Below are 21,351 nucleotides of genomic sequence, written 5' to 3' on the forward strand. Positions count from 1 at the left end.
ACACAACGCACGATGGACCTCTGTGTAACAAGTTATGAGCGATATATTATACATGGCTTCAATAATTTTATACATTGTAGTACTAGTATTATATTATCTGATATTGAAGACGTACTTTGTAGCTGATAACACTGTCTGTGTTGATAACAAGTTCATTATAAATCATTACTAATTGTAGCTTTTGAGTTTTAGAATTGTGAGTTTATTTATGTTATGAATTTCTGGTAATAATGCTAGAATAGATCGGTGAAATACGGCGAATCGATTATAAGCTTATATTTAAGGGACGAAATCTGAATATATTACCTTAATCTAGTTTAAATTGTAATTCACAATATAGGACACTGTTAAATAATTGTATATTATTATTTATGTTAAACGCTGTATATTTATCTTATCATCATATTTATTTAATTTATAATACGTATAATAATACATTTAATAAACCTTTGTTAACGTGACAACGTCTTATAATTCGATAGAGCTGGTTGCACGCACGAAAAAACATGACTCATGCGGCGTTACCTCGCTCTGAGGCGTTCCATGTAAGGTTTGAAGTGGAAGCGAGAGCGCGGAACGAGCGACAAAGAAGCACAATCGGACGTTGTCACGTTCAACTATCTTCAGTAAACTGACTTTACAGACAACCAATTTTTTTTTCATAATACAATGCATATTTGTTGAAGTATGTTGCATCGCAATAATATGGAAACAGGTGAGAGCCCTTATAGAGACTTTACTTCCGAGCGATCCTAGTTTCAAATATAATAATTCAACAGTTCTGTGATTCATGTTTCTTTATACATTACAAGCTTTCCGCCCATGGTTTCGCGGAATTGTTTTATACTATTTAGTAGTTTATATTATGCTTATGCTTGTATTTCACTACATAGTATAAAACAATGTCGCTTACCGCTTCGCTTACCGTCGTCTGTGCGTCTCTATGCTTAAATCTTTAAAATTACGCAACAGACTTTGACAGTTCTTTTAAAAATAGATAGAGTGATTCAAGAGGAAGGTTTTAGTATACAATTTATAAGGTTTTAGACCAAACTGGCGAAGCCAAGGGTGGAAATCTTTTCTTTGGGCCAAGCCACACTCGTCTGACCGAAACACGTCTGTCACTCGCTCACACACGCGTTTACGTTTCAATGTATGTTTGTCCACCTTTAAATTCAACCCTCCGAACAGTGGATGTCGAGTGTCACATGTCTAGTTCGAATTTGATCTTATAGATTTGTAGGAATAGTGGTGGAAATAAAGTGTTTAAAGTGTGATAAGGTCAGAGATATCGCTCATTTAGATTTGAACCGTTCAAAATATAGATTTCAGTTAATTTTTATTTTTCAAGTGGCATAGACTATATCCATTCATATCCGTATGCAGATACTATTTTAAAACAAAAATTACACTAAACAAATTATCTACAATAAAGTCTGGGGAAACTTCTAATGATTATTAAAACATTGCAGAAAGTATAAAGATTAATTAAAATCAGACCATTTTTAGAAAATGATTGTTGTCATAATTATAATATTATTATATTGAGCTAGTATCAAAAGAATTTTATATACATTAGTTCTGTACACAGCCGGGTGAGCCAGTATATAAACCGATCATAGCAAATCCTATTCAGGCCTTTCATAGCGTTAATAAGATGTAACTCCAGGATGCTGCGGATCAATCGATCACGATAAACACTAACACCTTTGAAGCCTATTCAGAATGGATTATTGGAGATTTAGTCCTTAGTATTCCTGGGCTTATTTCTTTGAATTGCCTTTTTTCATTTGTGAACAGTTATATATTTAATATGTATAGATTTTGTACTTTTCAATGATCATTTTGTTTTTATAAGTTGTTTGTTTATCAAGTTATGTCAAACACAAATTAATTTAGATTAAAAAAAATTATTCACGTCTACTTAACAAGTTTTTAACACAAATATTTATCATGTGGTTTAACTACAGTCCTACACAATCAAAATCAATCGTCGCATTTTTTCCGCGATACCATATCAAAACCAATATCTAAAACCGTCTTCATTACTTCGATAAATACCCAAATTCTGAGTTCAATAGACTCGCCTTTTCCACTCAAAATAAAACTTTGCATTATATTCATTAGCGAAGATTTCTGAGGCTTCAATTCATATAATTCGCTCGATTGATTCACTTTGAAGACTGCTTTACTGCCAATCTTCTGGGCTTCCTTCACAAATATAAACGCATTGAAATTATTTCCCTATGCGGGTGGAAATTAAACGGTTCTTTTATAAAATGTTTTGTGTGATAAATGGCAATCACATTGGTATATGTAATAAGGTATTTTATGAAATATCTTTAAAGCCTTAGAATTAGTTTCTACAGCTTCGTAAAACAATTTATTTGAGAGCGAATTGTGGAAGGTTAACAAATCAAATAAAGTGAACAACAACAATATATTTTTATCATCATATTAAAATATGAATTATTCACACTATTTCTTCTTTCTTATTACAAGATAACATAAGTATATATATAAGAGAATGTGAATATAGACAATAAGTAATATTAATTAGCGGTAATGGAAGCTCTTTCATTGAAATTGCGATCTTAATAATTTTTAATTTTCCCGCCAAGAGGTACAGAACTTTAGCAATTCAGCCTAATGGAGTCTTTTAATAGCTGCGAATACTTTAACTTGATGGTCCCATTGAAATTGTATAAGAATTATGTAAATCAGATATAATTTGGTTCCATTTTCGACCACGGCTTTATTAATTCTGGTTTGTTATTAATTTTTGTTAACCATTTTTGCGTGATTGTAATTGTTAAGGCTGAATCGTTAACGGTATTTTTGCTTTGTCTCCTTTCTTTAACGGATTATAAATTGTATTGTGAAGTAATTGGAACGTGATTATTATCATTTTTCTTTTACCATTTATAAAAAAACGTTAACTTCGTATTTTAGTGTTGTATTAATATTTTTCAATTATGCTGCAAAGCCTTATAGATACTAGACGAATGTCTAGAATATAATTTTTGAGATCACGTCTAAATTAGATAGACATAACTTTTGTTTTATTACTATTTTTGGTCTGCTCCTACCCACGCTCGCTGTTAAAATATTATGTTGAAAAAGCCATTGATTCTTGGCTTTTTTAAATCGCTTAAAAAGTTCAACCTCATGCAGAAATAATATCCAAACAAAATAGTATAGTAAAATTAACGAAAACGGTAAGATACCAATACCGAGTAACCATTGTCCATCCCACCGCTTTAACTATAAAAGTGTAATAATAAACACATTCGTAATAAATTAACGATCTGTTTGTTAGCCGGTCGATAGCCAAAGAACCGGCTAATTAATGACCGTTCCCCAGAGATACCGGCACTTCGTCTAATTAATTAAACTCAACTAAAACGCAGTGAGCAATTCTATGTGGACGTCTTTTCATTGTTTCCACACTAACGTCTTAAATTGCGGCTCTATTTCATTAATTGTAAGGTTTGTTTTCCAATGTGGTATTGTTAATATTAATAAGTGATTGATACTGTTGAGCTTTTACAATTTTTTATTAGACAGGAAAGCATTAGTGCAATCTGTTACTAATATTTCTTGGGCGGAATTCTATGGCTAGTTATCTGGTCTTGGCTTTACCTGCGCTAATTTAAACTTTACAAATTTTGTATACAACCTTTCTTGTGAATGATGCTATCTAATGGTGAAAACAGAATGAAAATCGGTGCAGTAGTTATTAAGTTATTCGCGAATAAACGCGGTCGAAGTCTTTATTTATGTGTAGTGATCTTTATCTGAACACAACTGAGTAACTAACACTCGTTAAACCAAAGTTCAAAGGAGTATCAATTACATATTAAACTTTGGTTAAATTCCAATTAACAGAGTAAGGTAATCCAGTTTCTTAGGTATAGCTTTTGACTGAGTACCTCAATTCTTGGAACTTCAAGGATTGTTTCTAAGTATTTCGTAGGTCGAAAGAGAAGTAGAACAAGATATTTTTAGAATTTATAAGTAAATGAATATGCTATGTTATTTAGATAAGAGCAAATCTGTATTCACACTTTACTCACCGAAATATTGGATTACATTCGTGACTTAAAGAATTTTCTTATAAACTCGAGTAAAATTAATTAAGTTTTACATTTATAATTCTCTTTTCCTATTTATATTTACATCAACAAAGTATTATCTTTCCACTATATTATAAACAGACTCATAACTTCGTATTACATACAAAGGGACCATATTATTCCCTGCCAAAAAAACTCAAGTTCTGCTTACATCATTCCTAACGTTATTAACATTATTTGCTCAATATCCACCGTCAAAGAAAAAAGAATATTTTCTCAACGTCACATACATATAAACAAGACAATTCTTTGATGTCATGTTGTTTAAACAAAGGGTTCAACATCTTAAATGTAAAAATTTCTTTTTATCTACTCCTTTGAATAATGACGAGTATGTTGGTATATCGTCAGACATATTTGGGAATAAATTGATGTTACATTTGCTTGATGTTTTAACGTATTTATTAAAAAGTATATAAAAGCTTGTGTAATATAAATAAACGTATCTTGAGTGATCTATTTTTGTCTGAAGGATTTAGTGATGCTCTATGAAGAAAAGGAAAAATACTAATAGATTATTTTGTCATAAATAAAATAGTTTAAGTTTTATATCTCTTAAAGTTTAAACCATTGGTGTAAAGGAAAGTTTGATGCTTGGTACACCTAGATTTTTTTTTATATATCATCTAATATTCTCAAGAAAGTATGGTTTTGTTTTTCACTTTACAATTTACGTTGTTAAATTTCGTTAGGAAATCGAGTTAAAAATAGTTAAAAATCATCAAGAGACAAGAAAGACATAATTTTCCGATTTAATAACAGTAATTTCTTCAGCATTTACATAACGGTTGTGATATATCGGTAACCATAACCGTAACATTGTAAGGGCGGAATTTCACAGCCGCCATAAAGCAGGCCTAATCGGTGTAGCACCTTAACGAGTCATATAACGTGAAACGCACGTAAAAGAGTTAGGTTTGACGTTGGCGGTGAGGTTATCGGACTTTAGACGCTAGCTGCTCGCCCCGGCTCTGTTCGGTTTTGTAATGTTTTTAAAGTTTTTAATACCTAAATTAAAAGTAGGTACTAATATACTAATTTAATAGGAGATAATTCAAATAAGACATAAACTTTAAATTATCAAAACATGTTCAGGAGTTCGTGAGTTACGTGGAGTAATTAATTAGAGTAAAATTTAATATGTATACAGTATAAATTATTTTATATCTTAGACTTTTATAATTAACTAGCGGTGCCGCGCGGTTTCACCCGTATTGCTCCGCTCCTGTTGGTCTTAGGGTGATGATATATATAGGCCTATAACCTTCCTCGATAAATGGGCTATCTAACACCGAAAGAATTTTTCAAATCGGACCAGTAGTTCCTGAGATTAGCGCGTTCATACAAACAAACAAACAAACAAACTCTTCACCTTTATAATATAAGTATAGATAAATATGCTTATAAATGCTACCAACCCTCCTAGAAACCTTGTATTGGGAACAAAAAGAAAAAAATAAAAGCTCGGCTGTGGTTATATTTAGTTACGTGAGATTATTGATTGGACGCATAATATGCATAATTATGTTATTCAAACTAAGTTAGACACAGAACAGAGATTATCACATGTAGAATTAAAAAGAGACACGTATCTAATATACCTAATTAAATAAGTGAAATAATAAAGAGATTAACTTTTCATGCTCTTTTGTTAAAATTACGATTAGCTACATATTCGACAAAATGCAAAGGAATTCCGACTTTTTAATTTGGTTTGCCAACGATACAAAAAGGTACAAAATAAACATAAAACGCTATATTGATATCCAGAAAAGTTAACATTACCATAAAAAAATCAATTTTTAAACTAACAGATCGTTATCTCTGTATAGTGGCGATAGACCCATAACCGCCAATATAGTTGGACCATTGAGGTCACATTTACCGGCCTTATTAAACCCGTGGAAAGATATAAAAAGATATAGCGGGGCCGCGGGCTGAATACAAATGTACAGACGGACGGAGTTATTACTTTGGCTTTATACAGGGTGCGCTTAGAGCGGTTATTAGGTGTTAGCGAAAGCTTCAGAGTTTTTATTTATCAACCTTTTTCTTCGTTCAGTTCGTTCAGTTGAGGAAATGCCGTAATTGATTATTTGTATTTGCTTTTTATGAGGCGATTTAGTTTTTTTTGCAATGTGAAATGGTGTGAACAGGTCTATTGGAAGGATGATATTATTATGTTTTTTCGATGAAGAGCTTATTAGTATTGTAATTTGAATTTAATGTATTTATTTTATTACGCATAATTATAATTACTTAGTAGAAGGAAGAAATAAAACATGTGACTACACTACGAATATATTATAATATTTTGAATATGATTATTTACTATGTTCTTCATTATTGTAGAATTTGAGTGCCAATAATAATTAGCAATGGGATGTTTAAATATCGTGCGGACCGATTAATGGTTTAAAAACAGAAGCAAACGTTTTTTTTTTCTATTGAAAAACACAACTATACTTAATATTATAAAGCTGAAGAGTTTGTTTGTTTGAACGTGTTAAATAGCTCATTTATCGATGAAGGCTATAGGCTATATAATATATCAACACGCTACGACCAACAGGAGTGGAGCAATGCGGGTAAAACCGCGAAGCACAGCTAGTTACTTATATTTTACTTAAACTTTTCCATGCAATGCATCCATGTCCAATCCAGTTATTTGAATTCGTTCGCATATTTCATGTAATGGATGACACCAAGAAATTCACCAGAAAAAGCCGATCATTTTCCCTTCGAGTAAAGAAATTGTGTTCCCCAAAACCTTTGTTTATTGCGTAAACGTCTTGCGCCTAAATAATTAAAGTTCACAGGCAACTATAAATTAAGCAAGCTAATGAATTTCGTGAGGCCTCGCTCGGATCTTAAATTAGATGCGGTTTAATCTGGCTCTACGTATTTTTAGTGAAATTTAAGGGTAAATGTAAATTGTTTGTCAGTGTTTAAAAAATAGTGGTATTGCGTGCTTTTGTAAAAAGTGCGGCTCAAGTTAGAAGGTGATAGAGTTTGTTAGAAGAATGTTAATTAAAAATTAATCGTTGTTATTTATTTGAATCATTAATTAAAATTAACATCATATTTTTATTAATTTCATAGTTAAAACAAATAATAAAAAACAAATTAATATAAATGTTGTTCATTTTTCTGTATAATTTCAGGAAAATTCGCATAACAGCTATCCCTTATGAATATTACAATACATTCAAGTAATTATATGTATATTATTACTTGGAACATCGCTCGAAACATTATATTTAAGCTCAATGAAGAAACACAGGAAAGCTCTCTTGCATAATATAAAAGAGCAAATGAATATTTAAAAAATGTTGACTTCAAGTTTTCGTATTAATAACAATACGATTGTAATGATGTTACATTTAAAAGAACCGCTTTCTCTCATCCCTTGCAGCAGCTCCTAAGCAATTATACAGCAAGTCTATGCGTGGCTTTATCAGCGATTACGCGCTATCTATGTAGCTCCTACAGTTTTATACGGAGGAAAAATGGCGTGTTTACTCTTCGTAAGTGTATAATTGCTTAGAAACAAGCGTTATGCAATGCTTGGGTAAACATTTAATACGGTTTAGATTGAATTTATTCTTTATATGAGGATCATAAAACATATACCTAATTTTATTTAAATGTCATTTAAGTGTTAAATTCAATTTTAATAGCATAATTGGGAAAAGCCACTAGATTCTGAGACACAGTATTTTACTAATTCAGGAGCTTGTGGATTCATATTCAAGCTTATATTTAAGTAAGTTTAATTTTCAAAGATAAATGTTATAGGTTCATGCTATTCAATAATAAAGTTCAATAAAGTTAAAAAATAAAGTTTATTCATGCTATTATCTCTATTAAGTCGTTTTACGTTACAATTTCCAAAACTCGAAGCTTTCGTCCTGCATGCATTATGTTTCCCTGGTATTGCCATCTACAAAAAGTCCTGTCTAATCCGATTGTATCATAAAAGTAATCAAAAGCAATCGATAGCTTACGGGAAGGTCCCAATTATGCGCCTCGCTACACACAGCCCTTATCTTGGCGACCAGACCCTTGCGAAATAGGTCAGTATTGACGTTCTGCTTACGTTTACTAACGACACGCCATTTTTGGAAGCTCGATGCAAATGTGTCGCGATTTTGTATAGTTTTTTTGGATTATGTAGATAATAAGCATGTAGAGAAGAAATTTCTCTAGGCGAAAACCTAAAGGGTTATACGTCCAAAATGGTCATAATTTGGTACCTAATGGTCACTGTCGTAACTGTAAACAAGATTGTCTACCGTTGTTTCAATTATTCAGTGAATTTTTATAAAAATGTTTATTGTATTTTTTCAGTGTAGTCAAAGATAGGTCCTATATAATACATAATATGATTCATAACCACCTGAATTATATGTAATATTTCGCTTCGTCTAAAATTAATTCATGATATCATTTCGAAAAAACTGAATTCATTAATCTTTAAGCTAAAGAAGAAAATCTTTAACATTCTACATATAGATTAAATTTAATTTACATTTCATTTAATTTTCTCTACAATATACATAAATAAATAATACAATTCACAAACAAATATCTCAATTATAACTACGTACAGCTTTACAATATGTAAATACATCCCTGGAGCGAAGCAGACAATACCGATCATTAAGATCTGGCTGAAGTAATGTGAAATTACAGCAACCAAGCGCGTTGAGAGGTCTGCAGGCCTACGAAATATTTACCCGATGAATTAAGGTGCTTACAGACTATTGATATATCTGCCTTGTTATTTCGAGTGTCAGTAACTTGAAATTGGGCTCGATAATACCAATGTGAGGTATAATATAAATGTGATAATAATTAAAAGTGTAAAATTAGTGAAACAGCTGCTTTTCCCAACCTAAAGGATAAAATATATAAACACAAAAATTATATCAAACACATTTTATTTTATAATACATAAATCCTGAAAAGAGCATAGCAGAGATTTATGGAAAAATATAATCCTTCCTAGGGCCTCTTTTCGTTATTTTTGTCATGAAATGTTGAACAAGCATTTTAAATCAAACAACTATTTTTATCCTCCATCTTGTATATATACTTCCTTTACGAGCATAATATTTTAATCAATATTTTAGAATAACGATACATATTATTGATGCATAATTTTTCATACTGTTTTATTAATTCCTAAAATAATGACTCACTTTCATGGTCGATTGGATAAAAAATTGAGAAAAAATGTCCAAACATTTAGCACCCCAGAAGCGAACGTGTGACAGACAATTATTCTTGATTATCTGTGATACATTATACGCGTCCCTGGCTGTAAATGATTCTCGAAAAAAATATTTCAAATATAGAAGCGTGTTCTATTTTTAATCGACAATACAAGAATCTCCCTAGCATATCGCAATGCACAGATTATACTATACTAGATAGTGGTGTGTACATAATGTCGGTTGTCAGGTTTCACTACAACGGTGTGCACTACGCTTTTAGACCGAATTCAGGAAGTATAGACCGTGAAAATAATGAGGCAGCTCTCATGCCTCCAACGACACGGCAAAATTTTAAAGTAATCAATGTTTTTTTGCACATTTGACAGCACTCGAGTCTGTTTTTCTAGATTTGTTTGTTCCAATTGGATTGTTTAGTAGAAAATCTGAATTTTTGATTATGCAATATGATGAATTACTTATTTGTATATGTTTCATTACACCGAATATCGCAAGTAACGATTAAAATAATGAAAATGTTTGTTAATTTCTTACGCAAAATAAAGCCTACTTCAATGAGATTATAATTAAGAAGAATTGGCTCCTTAATAAATAATTTACGAGGTTTATATCATGAATATCAAATTACGCTAAAGGGCGAACAAAAAACATAATCCGTTTATAATTAAAAAACCTATCTTCATTACGCTGAAGTCGATCACCATAAAATGCTCCTAATTGCTTGACGTAAAAAGATAAGGGTGTAAACAAGTACAGACGTCCGCTGAGCTCGCTACAAGCTTCAGGAGATTTTCAAGGAATTATCAGCTGTATTGTGTGCACATAATGGTCATAAATGTGTGGCGAGTTATTGGATATCATCCTGTATTTTGTGGAGAGTGATTATGATAAGGTCTATGTTCGTTTAGCACGCAAGCCTAGGCTTTAAGTAAAGATGACTTTATCGTTAAACTAGTCATTTCCTAAGTTTCCGTTTAGTATCGATAGCTTGTTACGTAACGTACGTTACGTACGTCTATTTGTTTCATTCACTAATACGTAATAGATTAGTGAATGAAACAAATAGATTTTGTTTTGTACGTATAATAATGTAATTAAAAATTATTTGATATATTTCTCTATTTAATACAGTAATAATATCGATAGCATATTTTTATACTTCACATATTTTACAATATAGGTAATACCACGTAATACGTAAGAACATAATATTATATTGTCAAAACAAGTCAATAATAATACCTACTTTAAAATCATAATACGAGATAAAAAATTATTATTAAAACAATTTATACAATTGAACTTCCTAACAATAGCAATGACTTATTCACCCAAAATTAGTAACAAAAAATAATTTATGAAGCTAAAAGATATAATAATAGATAACATTATTTCACGAATTTATATTTCAAAGAGTCACCGATAAGGACAAAGTTGGAGTTATTTAAGTTTTATCAGTTTTCAGATCACGGCTCTCTCAATCTGCTGTATAAAACATTCCAATTCAAATGTATGTGAATATAAATATTATTGAAATAACTCCATTAATATATTTTACTTACTACTAATTCAGTATAAGGCGGGAATACTAATTTCATTATTTGTAGACTTCACCAAAAAATGGATACGCAAAATATTATGTGTGAAATTATTTTACTGTTTTCTTTTTAGACATTTTTTTAGTCTTCGTGAATTGCATATATCGATTCGTTTGGTAATTACAAGAAATTTAAATGTATGATTTACAACACTATAATGCTATAGTGTTGTAATCAATCGATAAAACATCGATTATTCCTATCATCCCTACATACGGAAATACCCCATACACATTTAAATAAGTAGCTATATAAAATCCATTTAACCCCATCCATTTCATTATTCACGAAATACGCATATTTACGCACGATCGAGGTTACTTACCACGTCTTGTATTGACGAGCAAAACGTTATCGGAAATTGTCCTTAATGTTAATGGGCGGATTTGTCATAAAGCGTTTGTCGTATGTGCCCTTTTTTGGGACGACACGTATTGCATAGGCCATAGAGCAAAAAGAAAAATAAGGGATTTACAAATGGGGCTTATTAATCGAATTAATAAATGTTTTACGAAAACGAATTAATAACTGTTTCTATGAATGCAGCAATAAATGCTTATCATGCCTACGTTTCCTCTGTACTTTCGTATGGAATCATTCTTTGGGGACAATCTTGTGATGTGCGGAAGGTATTTGTCTCACAAAAAAAAATGTATCAGAGCTCTGTGCGGTTTGAACCAAAGAGACAGTTGTAGACCTCTGTTTAGTAAATTACGGATCCTTACTTTAACTTGCATGTACATAAGAGAAGTATGTTTATTTGTAAAATATCACCCGGAATACTTTAAGAAGAAAGGAGAAGTAAATTCGCATATGTTGACAAGATACCAAAACAAATTACATTTCCCAACGTGTAGAATTAACAAAGCTAAAAACAGTGTAATATTTATGGCTATTAAAATATATAATAAAATACCGGACAATTTCAAGGAACTACCAGTAAATTTTTTCAAAAATAAACTGACGAACTGGTTGATGGTGAAACAATTTTATGACATTGAAGAATTTATGACTTTTAAGTAGTGTAAACTGAATTGTGTGTGATAATTGTGTGATATAATCGTGTTAATCGTAGTGCGTTCGCGTAATTGTGAAAATTGAATTGTGTGTACATTTAAATAATTAGACTAATCAACTTTCTTTTTCAATATTTGCACACCCAATCAATGGGTAGAATGTATTAGCCACATAATATTGTAATTAAAAACATCTATAATTTGTAACTACATTCTTGCAAATAAATATAATTTGAATTTGAATTTGAATTTTATTTAATAATGCACTAAACGCTTTGCTAAATAATGTGAGTGTATTTTTATATGGACAAAGCAATAGAACCATTTTATTTCAATAGCTTTGCTTGTAATTCATCCGCCCATCACTTACTACGTTACTTTAGAGATGATACCTCGACAAGTTATCTTAATTATTATTAGAGGAAGAAACGAACATTCCCAAAACTATCGAATTGCACGCTCCCCCTACTAAACCGACTAACAAATTTTTATGAAAACAACTCGTTTAGTACGAATAAGCGATATAGCAAGCATTTGACCGGTTTCGTCGCGACGGCGCCAACATTACCTTAACGGTCACAAGTTGCATCAAATCCGATCCGCAGTTTGTACGCTATATGTTGGCTCGCGAGCGCATGAAACCATGAATGAACGAGAGTATAATTATACCATGAACATATTATCTGAGGAACACATACATAATTGGTATGCAAAACCCAGATGATCCTAACAAATTACATACAGACAGGTCACACATCTCGATAAAGCTGTTTTGTAATTTGTACATAAATAAAAGATATGGGTAATATAGAGCAAAAAACGATACAAAAATGAATATATTGAATGAAGTATTTTATGAAATATAGGCTGTATTTTAGTCATCTTAATAAACATCTACTCAATAGTAGTTGCCAGATTTTTGAAACCCAAACGTCGCCGGCGCCGTCAACAAACGCCTAACAAATATTTTGTACTCACAATATAAATATTTATGGAGTTTTTCAGAGTCACAACAATGTGAGGGTGTGCAGGTAAGTTGGCGAGTGTCCAAAGAATTGTTTTCCTGTTGCCGTCGAACTTACAGATCAGTTTTTATCACCAGGCCTTTATGGCCATCCGATAGCAAAATGTTTTAAAGCAAGGATACATGCATTTGGAAGCATGGGTCATGCTTGGGAATTATCCTGTTAAACAGTACTATAGATAAGATACATATGAGATATGAACATAGACAGTAAATTTATCGTGATTTTGCTAGTTAACAAAACTCACATGCGCTAAATTTGTAAACAAAAATTGTATGTAAAGACTAAGCACAAGTATCTGAAACCTTTCAATAATCTTTCATCTTCACAGTCACAATGTTATACCAAAATAAATTTCTTGCAATATTCGAAAAAATATCCAAACTTTCAACCTGAAGCTCAACTTACCAGACTAAACCGCTTGTGCAATATAACTGTGCATGCTTTGAAAGCATGACACCGTGTAGCCGTCGAATTTAATCGCTTTATGTATCGGAAGCATTATATTTTTAAAACTTTTGGCTCGTCCGTTGAAATTTTGATGTCACTTTCTGATATCAGTGTGCGTAATGACGTAGTAATTTTTCATGGCGGGTGATTGTAACTTGAATGTTTTCTGCCTTTCTTCTATATCTTAATTTCAAACAGTGCTTTGTTTTTATAGACAATATTACAGAGCTGTTACCGTCAGCGATTCAAAGACAATTCTTATATCTAGCTTGGGGATTACAAAATATAATACTTATGAACAATATTTTTGCTTTTATAGCGTTAAACAAATCTTAACACTTAATATTTGAGAGGTAAAATAAGCATTTTGCGTATTTATACAGAAGAAATACTGAAGGTATGAAAGAAAATGTTAAATTAGAGAAACAGAACATTATTTCTAGACAAAATCGAGATAATCGCTAACCCAATTCATAAATACATTTGTAATCCATTAACTTAGCTCCGCCAAATCGGGAACATTTCTATATCAATCGTAAGAAGTCTTACATATGATAATCGCACTTATTTCTTGGTGGCACGTAAAAATGTCATGACTATGTAATTTCTGCTCATCTCCATTTTGATGTGAATTCGCAAACTTTTGCGTACGCCAGTCCAATACGCAAACAACCGACGGAATAAGGATCGTGTAAACTTGCATGTTAGCTAAAACTACTTCTATTTGAATTGCTGAAAAATTCCCGGGAAATTGTTTTAAATTCAGCGTTCGTTTGTGTTTGGACGAGTTCTATAAGTTGCCGTGATATAATCGGATTCGCGACTGTTCGTGGGTTGTTTTTTTATAATGTTCAGGGGTTTGATTTTTCAAATCACACTAAGAATTATAACAGAAATAAAAAATGTTGATTAGTTTATGTTCTAGTTTCATTTCTATATAATAATAAGTATCAAATATTAAAATTAAACAAAGTAACTAAGTAAAATTAATATAAATAATCTTAATGAATTATATGGAACGTCCATGGTTCAGTATTTGATCTAAAATACATAAACAAATAAACATTTCTTAAAGGAATTACGCACAAATCAAACGAGGGATAAAATATTTATGTGAAAATATAAAATTCTTCGCATAAGTACTTAAAGGGCCGTTTAAAAGAGCATTATGAAACCCACGAGAGATGTTTTCCTAATAGGTTTTGTTTAGGAGATTTCATCTTACTTAGATGTCATTTAAATAAGAAATGAGCGAGCTTCATACAGACTAATGGCTTTTACATGAGAAATAAAAGTGAAGCGCTGTAACCGCTTGTGGGGTCGGTGATGCATTTCATCGATTCTATCGATCGATTTACTTAAGGGCAAGTCGCCTTCTTGGCTACTTGAACGATTTATAATATTATTATTCTCAGGGATTCAGGATATTATAACGTTAAGGCAGTGTTTTCGTGACTCTACATTGTATATTTCGTTCAATTGTAATTATATTATTGATTTAACTATAGCTATACTTATGTGTGTGTAAATTTGAAAATATGCTTCTAAAGTACATGACGTTATTTTGATATTATTTATTATAGATTTTTTTTAACCTCAAATCAACGTTGTCAAAATAACTTCTTTATATACCTGTATTTATCTTCTGTCTTTCATGCCTCGTATCTACACAAAATTAAATCAGTCATACCTCCCAGTTTTTCACAAAATATTCTAATTACTGCAACTTGAACCGGGAGGTTAAATCTTCAACACCTCGGAGGTAGTTAATGACAAAGACCCTTAAGATTTATACATGAGCCCTTAAGTACTACCCATAAAGCATTATTACGTTCCTTAACATGCTAGTAAGGATAATTTAGGGCGCTTTATTCGGTTTAAGTTACCGAGCCATTACGTATTAAAACATCAGTGGAAGTGTGAAGTATATAGATTAGTTTTATGTAAGAACTAAATTTTAAGAAGATGCTATTTAATATATAATAAAGTTAAAAAAGTAATCAGTTAATGATTATTACCAGAGCGTTATAGTTTAACTTTAAAAAAAATATGTTATAAATTTTATCTATGAGGATAAACCAGAAGAAAATAGAGAATCATATTATGTAATTTCAAAATATAAAGAATAACCTGTAAGCATAAAATAACTACTGAAATATTTCAGTTACAATAAATTGCAAATGTTTTTTTTTTTTTTATCTGTATATTTTTAAGTATATTTTGAATGAAACGACCTATCTAGCAGGTATATCACAATGTAGCAATACTAGTCCCACTAACCCCATCCTAGGTTAGTAGAAATGTCGAAACGAAACCACCGAAGCCGAGCCGAACAACCAATCAGGCATAATTCCTACGGAATGTCTCACAAAAGGATACAATGGTGCCTTAATTTCTTTTGTACTCTTTTTCTCATCCGTGGCTTTTTTCGACGTTCATAAAGTAGGCATGAGTGCACTGCGGAAAATCTGCTTTTATTAATTTCCTTTTCGTTAGACATTGGAGCCTATTTCTTTTCTAGTATTGTGTCAAACGGATTGTGGCGCTATTTGGGGTTTTATTTTTTAATATGGCCGACCGCGACGGTTTGGTAATAAGGGTGGTTAATATTTTGAACAATTTTTTAAAAAATTTGCAACTCTGTTATTATTTATTGTTGTTTGTTCTATGATTAAAAACATTCATGAAAAAATCAAATAGTTGAACTATCTATCTATATTTAAAGTTATAACGTTACCTTTTTATTGAGTTCATTTTTATAATCTCAAATATAAATATTAACCAAGTAAAGATTCGATTATTTACATAGATATCTAGTAGCAATCCGCACCAAAGTAGTAGTAGTAATGTGCTGAGCAATATCAAACAAACTAGTAAAATGAATAACCAATAACTTACACTCTGTGGGAAAGTCAAAGAGTGGAATAAAAGGGACGGGATCATTAGCGACAAAAGGGAACTGTCAGTGGAAATCGCATCAAGAGTTTCACTACACATTACGACAATGGGATAAAAAAGAGCCGCGTAAAACGATCCCTAATTTAGAAGGCACCTGATACTAATATTTCTTAAAGTTCAGCCCGCATCTCGGTAACTGATTTACTTCCAAGTTTCGGAGTAAAGGTAATCCTATGATCATAAGCTGGGATCCATCAGTCGTCATTAGGCGGACACGGCGCCCGTCCCGCTCCAACTCGTGGCCGTGCGGTGCTGTCTCGCTCGCACACCTGTACCAAGATTGATATGACCTGACTACCATCCGCGATGCCTGACAGCTTGTTATTGAAAAATTGAGTGATAATCCCCACGCGGTGTTGTTTAAGATTTTCGTTTTTTCGTGCAAATTTTTTGTTCGCAACATTCGCTTTTAGACGAATGGAAATTGAATGGATTTCTGTTTGCTTCTAACGAAAATGTATTGGGAATTCTATTTCGTGGTTGATGGATTCGAGAACTTCAGATGCTTTGCTTTTATGAACACATAATAAAAACGTTTTGTGGTTCTTGTGTTTTTACTTGCGTTCAATGGCTGTAAATAAGTAATAATATTTTGGTTACAGCTGGGATTTTACAACCAGACTCAGACTTAATATTTGAAAAATATTTTTATTCTAGGATTTTATTATAATTTTGAAACGCATGTCACTTAAAAAGTGATGAAAATTTATTTCAGTAACGTTTTACATTTTTACGTTGGATATTTTTTTATGAAAACTGTAAAAATAAATGAAAATCTCTATTCCATTTTTAAATATACATATCTGGCTGAAGTCTAAACCATTTAAACTAATACCTACAGGGAATCCATTATATCCCTAAGCTCCAACACATTATCTTGAACCGGATTCGAACCCACCACCAAGCTATCTAGATAATTTATCCGTAATATATGGACGTAACTAATCTAATGCGTATTGTTCCAGGTTGCGCCTTCGTCAAGTTCAGTTCCCACCAGGAAGCGCAGCAAGCGATCACACAGCTGCACGGAAGTCAGACTATGCCGGTGAGTTCGTAGCTCGTGAGCGCTGACAGCGCTTGATTTGTTGCGCTTATCTGTGGCGCGCTGCATTTTGGGCGCTAATTTGCTGAAAATCTAACCTCAAAATCTTAATGCTATTCATTGCGTGTTCACTGTTCCTTGCAAGGGAAGTAAGATTGTGAATATTTGGGTGTTTTAAATCGTTTGTATAGGTCTACCAGAATCTGATGGCATATTTATATTTAAGAAATAAAAGATTTTCATGTGGCAACTTATTTGAAAACTATCAAATTGGTTGTCAAATTATTTGTCTTTTTTGCAGTTGATGAATAATTTTTAGGATTTTGTCTAAAAAATCTTCGAAAATGTCGAAAAAGCCGCTGTGATCACAAGCAAGAGATGTTGTTTATAATGTGTATAGAAAAACATTCGATGAAGAAGGGTCAAACACATCACAATTTTCAATTTTGAAGATTTTATTGGTAAATAGGACTTACCCGTTTTGATACTTTAAATTAAAAAATATTATATGTAGGTAACTATAATATTGTTTGTTGATTAGAATATAATTTTATGAAAACTTATTACAGGAGTTTCCAATACGGCTATTCGTCAAGTCCAAGCTGTCCAAGTCAATTTTATAATGTGTGTATATGTGTGTGTATCTGTTAATACTTACGAAAATAAACATAGTTTTATTTTATTTTTATTTTATTTTATAAAAAATTATAAGCAGTCTAGCTTTGATCAACATTATCATTATATCGATATTTCCACATGGCATACTGATTATGAATATACAAATATAGGTATGTGTAAATAATAATATGTATTACCTGTATAAAAGGACTTAATATGTATATTATACATGTAAGTATGTACCTACATAATATTAAGTGGATATCTCATTATTAAGTACAGTATTGTCCACTTATGTAATGTGACTAATGATATTGAGGACAAAATAAAAAATAAGCAGTATCAAGATCGTTCAGTCCATTTTCCCTAGGGTTGCACACTCAAAATTTTGATTTCCTTAATTGCCATCAGATTCTGGTTTACCTATAAATAATGTTTATGCAATTCATCATCATATATAAAAAGAACTATATTTTTGAAACAAAAGCAAAGCGTTATCTATGCATTGTCTTATCAATGGTAATTAAATTTTAATTGTTGTAATTCTATTTTTAATTTTTATTACTATATATTTTATCCTTATCGCGTCTTTAAGTCCAAATTGTGTTCATAGGCCCATGGACATGTAAGCTTTAGTCGTTTATCTTACAACTGGACATAGCTTTTATCAACGAACGACGGGTGTCTTTGCATCTATCCATACAAAGTACATAATATATTTAAAAACGTTGCTTTAATTCCAACTCTTGCAATAAATATCATTCGTACAAAAATTCACACATAATAATGTGGCAAACCATAATAATATGGCAACAATCATTAATGTCAAAATGAGTACGTGAATGACAGATATGTTGATAATTATGGTTCCAACAACAATGATATCCATAAAAACATTATGACGTCCGTTTGCATACAATTTGCGGACATCCAACGTGTTTGCGTTGGCCATTTTGTAAATACGCACTGTTTTCATGTCGTTAATGTTAGTTGAAGTGAATGTTCTAGACTTTATGTGTGCTGACAAACACGCTTTTAATAGTCCGGAATGTATTATTGTGTTTAATAAATAATTATTGTATATATTATAAGAGATAATATATAATACAATGAAATTTAGCGACCGAAAATTGATGATGAATTACTCTACCACATAAATTTATTACAAAAAGCATTAATTACCTACCTAGGATACAAATATTTTGATGTCATAACTTTGATAACTTACTGTCGAAGAAGATTCAATATTAAATGTAATAGAAAACCTAAACAGAATCCTTAATATGTGCCAATATATTTGTTATGTTATTAGACCTCACCTTGATTATATCAACAGCAATTAATATAAAACCGTCTTGACCTTATTCAATATATTATTAATTCTAATATTATATATCTTCCAAAAGAAATAACCTACACATTATAAATTTATATTTGAAAAAGCATTTGAGCCATAAAACAAAAAATATCAAATTCAACCTACACATTCAAAATAAAGTAAATAAATATAACAATATAAAAACTTTAAAACATAAAATACGAGTTCACACATGACGGTCCTAATGATAACGCTAGAACAATGCATAAACCGTCACTAAAACGCCGGCTCCGAAATAAAATCTCATATATGAGTTACATTTTGTAGCGCATATAACAAGCACCAAACAATATGGTGAAAATAAAATAGCTCAAACTCCGTTTGACATGCGGCCAGTCGCAAAACTAACCGGTTTGTATCGAAAATATACAAATTCGCAAACTGTCGACGAAAATACAAATCTGTTTCGTTTTTTCCAGAATGTTTTGTAAAGTGTTAATTTCTTTATGGTTGCACGGTGATGCAGCACAAACTATTTTCATTTTTAACTTTTTAAAATGAGAAAATATCAAAGTAAAAATGGAGAAATAAATTCATCTAACTAGACTACATTTAAATATAAATTTATAAGAGAGATATAGACTACATTTCTAAACAACTTAAAGTGGATAGTATGGTCCTATTATTTAATAATTATATACTACAAGACTACAGAAAAAGTCGGCAAGAAAATTTGTTACAATTAATTAAATCGATCTGTATACAATTTCATATAGAAAGTATTTCTCATTTATGTTACGATTATTGTATACTCGTGGTATTTTCTCGATTATTTTATCATATTATTTGCTTATGTTCGAAGAACGTTCTCGAGAACAAAATCTATACTAATATTATAAAGCTGTTTGTTTGAACGCGCCAATCTCAGGAACTACTGGTCCGATTTCAAAAATTATTTCGGTGTTAGATAGCCCATTTATCGAGGAAGGTTAAAGGCTATATCATTACGCTAAGACCAACAGGACGCACCACGCGGGTGAAACCGCGAAGTAAAGCTAGTATATTATAGAAACCTATTTGCAACAAAAAAAATGAATTTCTCCTTTATTGTTCAAATATACGAAATAAATATAGGTAGAGGCTTCAAACAATAATGCTTAACACACCAATGTTAGTTCAGGCTAGTTTTAGCGTTTGATCACAGAACCATAAAACAAATATTGAAAACAAATCGTTGCCATTGAAAAAATGCATCCAATATTCTGACAAACATTTTCCACAGATCTCATAAAATAAAAATAATTGTTATTGGTTAATTTAAGTAGCGTTTGGTCTCTTCTATTTTATGTTATTTAGCCTACGAAAAAATACAAAGCTGATAAGTTTAGTCAAGGATTCCAAAGGCTTATAAGACAAGGTAAAACAGCCCATTAATTAACAGAAATAGCTCCCCACAAAAAACACGAAATTTGTGCTTAAAAATTCTAATTTTCAACAGGAAAAACGAATGACAATGCATTTTTTCGCATTCTACATACAACAACAAAAAAAGAAATCAATTCGCAACTGACAAACGAATGTTTTCACTGTAGTTACAAGTGGCATACGTTGGCTCAACAAAAAACTCCAAAATTGAGTGTCCGAAACAGCCGCTTAACTTTTAATTACTACGTCCTGAGTACGAGCTCCACAGAGTAATGTAGAGGCGGATAGACGTTTATAATCTGTGCCATGTATACAGTATCTGTAACTGGATACTGTTTATCGTTTTATATGCTATCGGTAAGCAATTAAACGAAAAGCTTTTTTTATAAAAAATTGTAAAGGAAAATTACCATTTTCAACGTATTACAATTATTAATTTCTACCAAGCTAAGGATTTCTTAACCATCCTTTTCCTCTTGTAAAAATTCCAACACATGCACAGAGTAAAGAAACCACAGATCCAAAGTA

General features: G+C 31.4%; 1 protein-coding gene across 2 annotated transcripts in view; it reads left to right on the forward strand.

Moving 5' to 3' along the window:
* bru3 (CUGBP Elav-like family member bruno 3) overlaps positions 1–21,351 on the forward strand; it is a 542,443-nt gene that overhangs the window by 492,497 nt on the left and 28,595 nt on the right. For both annotated transcript variants that reach the window (XM_090120316.1, XM_090120317.1), the window contains one exon: positions 17,386–17,465. In XM_090120316.1, the coding sequence (XP_089976442.1) occupies positions 17,386–17,465 (80 nt within the window). The remainder of the gene's footprint in view (positions 1–17,385; positions 17,466–21,351) is intronic.

Source organism: Colias eurytheme, chromosome 4 (assembly GCF_061535395.1).
Source record: "Colias eurytheme isolate Ceu_HAF_F1 chromosome 4, ilColEury1 Martin Lab GWU primary, whole genome shotgun sequence".
Taxonomy (NCBI): domain Eukaryota; kingdom Metazoa; phylum Arthropoda; class Insecta; order Lepidoptera; family Pieridae; genus Colias; species Colias eurytheme.